At 35.7% G+C, this 11,711-nt stretch overlaps 1 protein-coding gene across 1 annotated transcript; it reads left to right on the top strand.

Annotated features, from left to right (window-relative positions):
• The first annotated feature begins 218 nt into the window (after positions 1 to 218).
• LOC133338449 (UDP-glycosyltransferase UGT5-like) lies at positions 219 to 3,312 on the top strand. Its single transcript, XM_061546622.1, has 3 exons — positions 219 to 447; positions 1,954 to 2,963; positions 3,030 to 3,312. The coding sequence occupies exons 1-3, from the start codon at positions 226 to 228 to the stop codon at positions 3,310 to 3,312; spliced, it is 1,515 nt and encodes a 504-aa protein (XP_061402606.1). The 5' UTR covers positions 219 to 225.
• Positions 3,313 to 11,711: the final 8,399 nt, after the last annotated feature.

Here is an 11,711-nt window from a genome sequence, read left to right as displayed (position 1 = left end):
TACTCACATGCTATGTATAATCAGATGATGACATTGCAAAAATCAAAATATCTCTATATGAACACAAACAAACAAAAATCGCCAAATACCATTATAAAGCAATTTTTAAATCATTTCAGTTTAATGCACTGCCACTAATCGATCAGACACCATAGACCATACCAGATGGCTGCCGTTGCTCTAATATGGATTGCAGCTCTACTCGCTGTAGCTGGTCCACTACCAATGCCGGTAGATGGAAGACGTCATAATTTGAAAATTTTGGGTTTATTTCCACATCCCGGCGTGAGTCACTTTCACTTCTTTCATCCGATATTAAGAGGTCTAGCGGAAAGGGGGCATGATGTCACAGTTGTAAGTCACTTTCCTGACAAAAGTCCACCAGTGGGTTATACCGACATACCGTTGACGGGAAAGGAAACATTATCGAATAGTGTGGATTTGAAGGTAAGTTTGTTGCATTTCTATTGTTGTTATTTGTGTCAATCCATAAGACAAAGCAATCAAACTCAATTACAATAATGTGTGTATGTGTGTTGCCGTACTTTATTCGCGATAAAATATAGAAACAAATTTAAATTTCCATAGAAAAGTGAAAGCCATCTCAACGTAACATTCGTATCTATTTATGTTTTTTTTTAATAAACAACGGTTCGGAAAATCTATAATATTTTACATTAAATTGTTTAGTTTCATCACTTTGACATCATATGCTACAGATGTTGATATACATATGTACATTATTCTAAATGCTGTCAATAGGTTCGTTCGTTTACTCAATAATTTGTACGAATTTGTACAAATTATTACAAAATGTTGTTCGTTTACCCAAAAATCCTGTAAAAGAGAGTGAATTGAGAGAGCAGATTTGACGGTTGTGTTACTGAGTATTTGCAAATTCTTACAAGAAAAATTTACTCAGTAAGAATTTTCTTGTACCAACAGCTGATATTTAATCAGCTGTTTTGCTATATTTTGTAAACAGACAACAAAATTGTCCTCAACCAAATTGATTGTTTTGTGAATTTTATATTGGTTTTGTATTATTAAACTTTAAAAAATTGATGAAGAAAACGCAAGTATTGGTAAACAACATACATTTTCCGCTTGTTATCAATTTTTCTAATAAAAATTCTGTTTTTTAGTTTGCGCCAATTTGTTTGTTGTTTTAATTAGCTGTGTCGAAGCAATCTTTTTACTGGATGTTGTTCGTTTACTTTTTGCAGTTTTCTCTCTTGAGAAGGAAAAATTCGTATTTACTCTCTGCAAATTCTTACTGAGTAAATATTACTGGGAAAGTAAACGAACGAACCTAATATTAATATTATTCTTCGATGCATTTTGAAATTATTATTGCTTTCATTCCTATAGTACATAATTAGCATTCAGCGATAGTCAGTGAATCGGTTCAGACATCTGTTTAGAATTTCAAATTATTTTATAAACCCTTTGATGTCAACGAATTGTTCTCGTCTGCTTTTTTTAGGTATGGTTTCTAGTTTTGAAAGTTATAAATTATAATATGTATATTAACCACATACGTGTAAACCTGTACTTTATACATAAATATGTCTTGGTTCAGTTTAAGCAGCCAAATAACCCCATGTCCGACCCAGCCAATAATTAATTCAATATTTTACAAATAACATAGATTAACATGTTTTTTACTCACTTTTTAAATATTATATTATAAAGTAATCTAAATGATTGTGAACTCAAATCAGTGGGGGCGATAAGAAAAATCTGTTGATTTAAGAGAGTTTTTAAATTAATTTACTTAAATGTAGCTCACCACATATTTCTCAATGGTAATTAATAAGTACAACATTGAAATCATGGGACAACAATGACATGGTTTTGATTGCTCCTCTTATCTCATTTTTTTCATACAGCTAACTAAGTTATCAACAAAATCAATGACTTACAATTTCCTGTTTTTCTTTCTTCACCTAGGTATTTGAAAATAGACGATTCTATAATCATTTCTTGGAATTCTTTATGCTCTACGAATGGGGAAAGGATGCATGCAATCATACTCTTCGATCGGAAGCCCTCTACAAAGTAATGCGTCAAAAGGTACGCTACGATGTTATATTGCTGGAACAGTTCAACTCGGACTGTATGATGGGTGTGGCACACATGTTACAAGCCCCCGTAATTGGTCTTAGCAGTTGTGCTATGATGCCATGGCATTATGAACGCATGGGTATGCCAATCATACCATCATATATACCCGCACTGTTCTTGGGACAATCCGAAGATATGACTTTGGGTGGGCGTCTAGCAAACTGGATTACCTTCCATGCGATGAATGCTATGTACAAGTTGTTTACCATACCGGCAACTGATTCATTGGTACAATATAAATTCGGTCATGATATGCCTTCGGTCGGTGAATTGGTGAAAGAAACATCTTTAATGTTTGTCAATCAGCACTTTTCGCTAAGTGGTGCTAAACCATTGCCACCCTCGGTAATAGAGTTGGGAGGAGTGCACATTCAAAAGGCTAAACCGCTCGATGTTGACCTTCAAAAGTTTTTGGATAATGCCGATAATGGGGTAGTATTCATAAGCTGGGGGTCAATGATCAAAGCAGAAACGTTACCCGTAGCCAAACGTGACGCCATCGTTAGGGCAGCTAAACGCCTAAAGCAGCGTGTCATTTGGAAATGGGAAAACGAAACATTAGCCAATAAGCCAGATAATATGTATATTAGCAAATGGCTTCCGCAGAGAGATATTCTTTGTCATCCAAATGTGAAAGTATTCATGACACATGCAGGTCTCATGGGTAGCTCGGAGGCAGCATATTGTGGTGTTCCAGTTGTAGCAACACCAATGTACGGTGATCAGTTCCTCAATGCAGCCGCAATGAAACAACGTGGCATGGGTGTAGTTCTGAACTATGAAGATATCGATGAAAATACCGTCCTCAAATCTATTAAAAAGGTTCTTGAAAAACAGTAAGTCTTCAATACGTATATTTAATCAAATTGCATATTAACATATGTATGTATTTGTGTGTTTAGATACTTCGACAATGCCAAAATGATCTCATATGCTTACAAGCATCGACCAAACACAGCCTTGGATACAGCCATTTGGTGGGTGGAATATGTGGCCAATACTGAAGGAGCTCCCCTATTGAAGTCTAGCTCCACCTATATGTCTCGGTTTGTCTACTATTCCCTGGATATTTATACCGTCTTGGGTTTGGTTGGTTTTACTTCGGCGGTAACATGGGGACTATTGATGCGCAAAATTAAAAATGCCAAACGCAATAGGGCCACGACAAAAGTTAAATCTAATTAAATTTTGAACTAGACATCTTTGTATATACAAAAATATGTATATGTGGAATTGTTGTGATAACTCCCACTCACATTCAATGGAAGGTGAAACGTTTCTGTGCCAAATTGGAGAATTTGAAATTTAAATCAGACCGACCCACACATTGTTGGAAGTTTTTCTAAAATTTAATACAGTACAAAGCAAAATTGTTTTTGAGAAACTACTATTTTTAATGCCGTATTCGAATTTTGTTAATATAGTTTGTAGAACATGTTTTTAGTTAATATGTATTTTTTATAATAATTAGTTAATAAAATAAATAAACAATTTTATTCTTATTTTAGTTTGCTAAATTAATTGTATTTATTATTAATGTCACTTATTTCATTTATAGAAGCCACGGATGAAAATGATAAATAAAAAAGCGAACTACTAGGGTGGTCAAATAAACATTACAAAGAAATGGTAGGGACATTTCAGAAATAGTTTTTACATACCTCTGTCGAAAATCTCCATATCGGTCCAATTCCCGTTGCAATAGTCTATTTGTAAATTTTCTTCAAAATGTTGAATTTGAATATCGATTTAGATATTCGATAGTGTAACACTCACAAAATTAATGCCAGAACTCACAATTTTCACTAGGGTACATTTATTTATCGCCAGCGTCATTTAAATGAAACAAGCACAAACATGTCGGTAGTACTGTAGAAATATATATATATATATATATATTTTAAATAATATATAACATTTACTATTATATATTAAATTATGAAAAGTAACTGTTAATATATACCGGCATGATTGCAGAATTACTAACAAGACCTGAGATAAGTAAATCGACTTTCTACTAATCGTTTAATCGATTTTTTGTATTGAAAAATCAAATAGTCGAAATCGACTTTTAATTTTTGAGGAAATCGCAAAGTCGACTTTTCAAAATCGTATTTCGATTTTCCTTCAAATACTTGCAGCCTTATTCTGGATGCCAATTCCACGTGAATCTACTCGCTCTTCCCCTTCGACTTATTCTGAACATTCTGATTTTTTCGCATTATCGCTGTCGCCTTATTCTGAATGAAGTTCGAAAGCGAAAAAATCCGCATTGGGGAAAAATTAGTTATTCTGGATTACAGGGAGTGTGAGAATGTGATGACATTTTGTGCGAAATTTGTCGCTAATAAATTCAAAGCGAGACTACAAAAACATAATAAATATTTTTATGAAAAATATCTACTCAATACTCATTAAGAATATTATAAATTATTGTATGCAAATTTTTAACTCTTAACTCAAATTACAACATGGCAACACACATTACAACTTAAATTGCAATATGGCAACACGAATCTTTTTTTAAACACGCATCTCGCATTTTTTCGTCATTGCTGAAGAGGATAACTATGTAGAAGTCAGCACAGCTGACTCTTTTTCAGCATAGGCAAACCTGTGTTCATGTGTCATTGAAATTAACTTGTACCTCAATCGTTAAGGCGCGTTTAGACTATAGCTTTTATCGTGATAAAGTGAATTATCTCGATTTAATTTTTAAACCGAGCTGAATTTACCTCGATTTGGTCTAAATCCTATGCTAAATCGAGATAATTTCTAATACAACCCTGTTTTTGTACCAAAAAATAATCGTTTCTCCTTAAAGTATGCTTTAACTGCCTGACAAAAATATGTTAATTGCTGAAAATTTACGTTTAGTTTTCATTCATAATAAATATTACTATAATTTAGAACGAAAAAGATATTTATGCAATTTCTAACAAAATTATGAACATATTGGTTGAAAAATTGCCACAGACGTCATGGAAGCAGTGAAATGTATATGTATACGTAAACAAATGTTGCGATTGCCCCTGAATTAAACAAATTTTAATAAGTGAAATACAACCAACCGCATCTCTGTGCGATGGTTGTTGACCGGCCAGCAAAAAGAAAATGAACCGGATATACCGGCCGCCAGATAAAACTGATGAGTTTCGGTGTTGCCACTGCGGATTGTAGTTAGTGGAGACGGAGCGCAAAATACAACCTTGGGAGGGTTTGTAGGTTGGCTAAGTGGGGTAAAGACGAAGGAATAATAAATGTCGCAAACCAAAGGAAACAAAAAAAGAGGGAAAATTATGCGTCTGTAGAAGGTTATAAAAGGGACTGAAAGGGAAAAAACCTTTCAATTCTAAACCGTGTTTTATAACCTTCCACATTAAAAATCGAAAAAGCGACCAAAAACCAAAAGTACAAAAGGATTACCAAAACCAAAATAAAACAAAGTTTTTGTTATATTTTATATTTCAATTTTATTTGTATGTGTGTGTGTGCGGGAATTTGTTTATATCTACGTAAGTGGCAATTTCAACGATAACGTATGTGGACGTAGAGTTAATGTTGTGTTTTTTATGTTCTTTTATGTGTTTAGAAAACCAAAGGCACACTGCTAAAAATTTGATGTCTGGCCTCCTCATTCCATTGCAAAAAAAAGGGGGCCAGTGAAAATTATTTTGGGATATAATTGTCGGATCCCCACAATACCGCCAAAGAAGGTCCACAAAAGAGCCTAAAATCCCCTGTTGTACCAACTGCCAACACTCCACCAGGCAGAAGAGTCGGGATTAGTTAAATAAGGCAAGCCTTTGACCAAGGTAACAAAGAATATTAATATTTGAAGTCCATTTGGTCCATTTTTGTGTGGAACACAGCTTTTAAGCCAAAAACGCCGGTTTTACCTGAAAGATATAAAGAAAATGAGTTAATTTTAAATATTTAAAATTTCTATATATAAAACTATTATAAAATTTTAATTTTACTATGAATATTTTAAGTGTTTAGTTTAAGTTGTGTTGTATTGTTTGTATGTGTTCAATTCTCATGTTGTAAGGATTATTAATACTAAAAGAAAGCGTGAGAGTAGGGTTGCCCTAAAATACCCGAAAGTTATAAAGTGTACAAAAAAAGGCTGTAATTAAAGCCTGTATATAATCCCACTAACGGAGCTCTCTTAGGCAGGGTGAATTAAATAGTCTAATTACCAATAGGTGAAACTAAGAGGTAAAATAGGGGTAATCTGAGAGATTTGTCTCATGAAATTAGTGTTAGTAATCTAAGGTTTATGTTTGATTGTTTTCTTTTTTTTTTGTTAGAATTTTAAGTCAACTATGTTAATAAATGTAACGTGAATGTTAAGAGTTTAAAAATGATGTGCTAAATTTATTAGAAAGAGGGGGAAATTAGTGCAAGTCATCATGTGGTAAGTGTGGAGGATCAGGGGCCCTTATGAATAATATAAATTTTGGATTTTAAGGGTCAAGGTTGGGTGGGCCCTGTGTGGAAGCAGAAACTCCAAGCTTCCTTGTTGATGGTGTATCGTGTTTCTTTTTTGTAAGTGTAGTGTTTCTATGTTTTGTGTATCAGTTCCAAATATTTACTTGTTTGTCCCCTCGGGCTGATGGATAAGGGTTGAGAACCTCCCCAAAGATGGCTGCTGAGCTAGCTGGCCTTAAAACCACAGCGCCACAGTAGGTGGTACATAACAGTATGGCGCCCAATCAAAAAATCAATAAATTAAGAAAATCATAGCGATAACAGCTATGCTCAAAGCAATAGACCAAATACCATGCAGTAAAAACAAAACGAAATATCGCCTTTTCTTTAAAACTATCTTATATTGCCAACTCGTTTTTAGTATTAATTCGGGATAATGTGCAATATTTAGAATAGATTTAAGAGAAAAGTAGGATTTTCGTTCCAATTATAGGGTCAGGTGCAATAACTTTGTTCGTGTAATGTAACAATGTATGTATTGTCTATATGACCAGTCAATTTTTGTGTTTGTTAGAGTAGATTTAATAGTTAGGTTAGCAAAGGGATAAGTGCAATAGCGACTGAGAAGACGAAAATCACAGTCAGCATTGATTCTGAAACCCTGTTCACGAGATCTTTTTTTGTAACGCTTATGTCTCAAAAACTGCCGTGATGTTGACCTCACCAGAATTTATGTTTTGTTTTATGTCCAAGTAAAGTTTTAAAGTGGTGAAAATTGATAATGAAAGCAATGTCTTTTGTGGCCTAAATGCTGCAAACTGCTTTGCTTCATAATATCCTTCCGCAGATCTTTTATTTTGCAAAATTGCGAAATAAATGCGCGGGTTTTTGCCGTTTAAAATTTTATTGAAAATTTATATGTTTAGTCTCGTCCTACAATACACCTCAACAACCAAATTCGGACACGTAGTATTGTTAAAAATAAAAAAGAAAAAAATCCACACACTTAACTCATGATAGCTGAAAAAGCACTCAAGCCCCTCTCAAACACAGAATAAATTGAATCATTAATAATATTGTGTCTAGTGTCTAAAATAATCTGTACTTTGTATGTTTTATATGTTGTCAATTAATTTAACGTTTTTTTTTTAACCATTTTATTAAGTAGACTAACAAATTTAATCTAATAATCTAATTTATATTTAATATTTGTAAGCGTACGTTATAAGATTTTATTATTCTGCCAAGATTTTTATTAAACAAAATTCGATATACAAATTCCGCACATTTCACATTATTTACTTTTTCAATGAGCGAAAACGTTTCAGGAAAAAGACGCAGTAAAAGAAATAGATCCTTAGCCTTTGACCTAAGTAGAACCTAATTTCACTCACCGAAACCCAAATACAAAAAGAAGGGAGTAGGAAATAGAATGGATAATCCAGACACAAATAGGGACTCGACTATAAGGGATTTGTCGGGAACCATAAATAACCCAACTGCTAGCACCAGCGCCAATGCTCGGTTGCAACAAAGTAATCCTCTACCCGAAGTTCAAACACAACAGTCTTATCATGTAGACCAAGTCGTTAGAGGGATGGTACAAGACAGTATTAATGAGGCCAGATTGAATCTGACCACATTAGTATCAGAAAGCGTCAGTAGGGAAATGGGAAAGGTATATGCGGTCATAAATAAATTGAATGAAACCGTAGCTAGGTTGTCAATCGAAGGACGTAACACCCCCCCAAACCCTCAGCCAAGTAACTTTCAACCAACTATTCCACCACCAAACAGAGAGACATCGGCCGCAGGGTTAAATCGTAGAAATACAGTAACCCCGTCTATAAGTGCGAATGGTACGCAAGGCATTAGAGTAGAACGCTTCGGCCTAAATTTTTCCGGAAAACCCAACACCCTATCCGTAGAAGACTTTATATATAGGCTTGAATATTTCCAACAACACTATGGATTAGCCTGGGAAGAAATATTGAATGAATTCCACATCCTCGTGTCCGGACCAGCCTACGAATGGTTTTGGCTCCAGCAGAGGACTCATTTTATTACCACTTGGGATTCATTAAAATTCGCCCTAATTGAGAGGTTCAAAACCAGAAGAACCTGTTTTGAAGAAATGCGTGATTTGTTGGAACGCAAACAGACAGCGAATGAATCAATTGATGCATTCTTCCATGATATAAACCTCATGCGGTCTAAACTGGAGAGGCCAGTTTCCGAACTAGAGATGATCTCTCTCGTGAAAAAGAATTTGCGAAAAAATCTGTCTACCATCGTGTATTCGATGCCGGTATCCTCTCTAGAACAACTCCGAGTAGAATGTCTGGAAATCGAGAGAACTTTTTTCCGTCGGGATCCGATTTCATTTCCACCTCAGCCTTTCCAAAATAAACCCATGAGGGTCAATGCTGTACAGGAGGAGGAAGTCGAACCATATTCAGCAATTGAAGGTCCAGAGGAAGTCATAGATGTGTCAGCCATAAACCAGCCTATTATCTGCTGGAACTGCCAAAAACAGGGACATGGATTTAGGGACTGCCCATCCACCAAAAGGGGTTATTTCTGTTTCAAATGTGGTAAACAAAATACCATTACCCCAAAATGTCAAAACTGCAAAACGGGAAACGTGAAGAGGAACTTGATTGCTGCGGGGAATCAACGTTCAACCGAACAACCCGCGAATCAAGCCCCACAGGAAATGTAAAAGAAAATGCGAACAAAGCAGATTATTCGGGTATCCGTCATTACCTTCCACTTCACATTAGGCAGGAAAATTACGAGAAAATTAGGTCGGAAATATTTGATTCGGAGAACAGGCAAGAAACTACAAAAAGTAAAACAAATCCAAATGCCAATACAAAGAAAGGTTTGAAAAATCAAAATAGAATTATGAAAATGAGGAAGAAAACTAAGGAAAATAAGAAGGAAAAACAGTCTATAGTTGAAGCTATAATTCGTAGTGAATCTTCAACAGATCCAAGACCGTATGCCACTGTAACAATAGAAGGAAAACAATTAAAAGGCTTATTAGATTCAGGTGCAACGGTGTGCATATTGGGAAAACATTGTCGCGAAATAGTAGAAGAGTTAAATATAAACATCGATCCATGTCCTTCTAACTTAAGCACTGCATCAGGGAAATTACATAGAATACTAGGCAAAATAGAGGTAAATGTAGAGTATAAGAATACTAGCAAGCGGATGAAGCTATTTTTATGTCCTGATCTTGAGCAAGATTTATATTTAGGAGCTGATTTCTGGAAATTGTTTGAGATTGCGCCGGAAATATTTCCTGTCGAGGAAATTGGAATAAATCTTCAGCAAAAAATTCAAGGACAGTCAACTAATGAGAATATGAAAATGCATGATTTGTCACCAAATCAAAAACAAAGGTTAGATGAAATAGTTAAGAAGTTTCCCTCCTTTGAAAAAAATGGGTTGGGTTGTACACGATTGGAGAAACACTCTATTAAATTAATTGAAGGTGCGAATCCTGTAAAGGATAAACACTATCCTTTATCACCGGCAGTCCAAGAGATTGTGTATAAAGAAATCGACAACATGCTCGCACTAAACGTGATTGAGGAGAGTGATTCACCGTGGAGCAACCGAACGACAGTTGTCAGGAAACCAAATAAAAATAGATTTTGCCTCGACGCTAGGAAACTCAATGCCTTAACTATCAAAGATGCTTACCCATTGCAAAATATCGATGGAATTTTGAGCCGGATTGACCAGACCCATTTTATCAGTAGTGTCGACCTAAAATATGCCTTCTGGCAAATTGAGCTTGAAGAAGAGGCCAAACCATATACAGCATTTACAGTGCCAGGTCGACCACTGTATCAATTCCGGGTCATGCCCTTCGGCCTTTGCAATGCGGCTCAAAGACTCTGCAGGTTAATGGACAAGGTCATACCCGGACGCCTAAAATCTAACGTCTTTATATACCTGGACGATCTACTAATCATATCGGAAGATTTTGAAAAACATTTAAAACTGTTAGATGAAGTTGCGGAATGTCTGCAAAGAGCTAACTTAACGATCGGCTTAGGAAAATCACTATTTTGTTTTCGCGAATTGAAATACCTGGGTTTTATAATCGGCGGCGGATGCTTGAAAACCGATCCTGAAAAGGTAAGCGCGATACAAAAGATACCAATACCCAAATCTCCAAGAGAAGTGAGGAGTTTCCTCGGTACAGCCGGTTGGTACCGGAGATTTATTAAAGATTTCGCCACCATTTCAGCCGCCTTATCAGACACATTAAAAAAAGGACAGAAATTCACAATTACCCCAGAAGCTAAGCAATCCATTGAAACCCTGAAAACTGCCTTAACCACCGCACCAGTACTCCGACATCCCGATTTTAGCAGAGAATTTTACATCCAGTGCGATGCCTCTGACTATGGAGTAGGTGCGGTACTTTTTCAGAAAAATGAGAACGGCGAAGAAAACCCGATTGCCTTCTACTCACAGAAGTTGAACTCATGCCAAAGAAATTACTCAGTAACTGAAAAAGAATGCCTAGCTGCAGTTTTGGCCGTGAAAAGATATCGCCCATATGTGGAAATGATGAAATTCACCATAATAACAGACCACGCCAGTCTCAAGTGGCTGATGTCACTAAAAGATTTAAGCGGCAGACTTGCGCGATGGTCACTGCAATTACAGGCCTATGATTTCTCCATAGAACATCGAAAAGGTTCTGAAAACGTGGTCGCAGATACCTTATCAAGAATGCCAATCGAGTCTGATATAGTTTTGGAAGAAATTAGCGAAAATCTTCTAGATTTCGAAACAAATGCCTTTGAGAGTGATGACTATGTCGAACTTCGCAATATTATTAATCAAAACAAAGAGAAGTTGCCAGATCTGAAGGTAGACGATGATAAAATATATATCCGCCAGAAACATTTTGACCAAGATCTAATGGAGTTCGAGTGGAAATTATGGATTCCACAAGATATCACCTATGCTATCATTGAAAAAGCTCATAATTACGCAGAATCAGTACATGACGGAGTAGCCAAGACACTAAATCGAATAAGAACCCTGTATTACTGGCCCCAAATGACCTCGCAAGTCAGACAATATATTAAAAACTGTCAGATTTGCAAAGAAACGAAACC

Source organism: Musca vetustissima, unplaced genomic scaffold (assembly GCF_032173495.1).
Source record: "Musca vetustissima isolate MV318-11 ecotype Yass unplaced genomic scaffold, APGP_CSIRO_Mvet_v1 utg429815, whole genome shotgun sequence".
Lineage (NCBI taxonomy): Eukaryota > Metazoa > Arthropoda > Insecta > Diptera > Muscidae > Musca > Musca vetustissima.
This window is presented reverse-complemented; position numbering and strand designations above follow the sequence as displayed.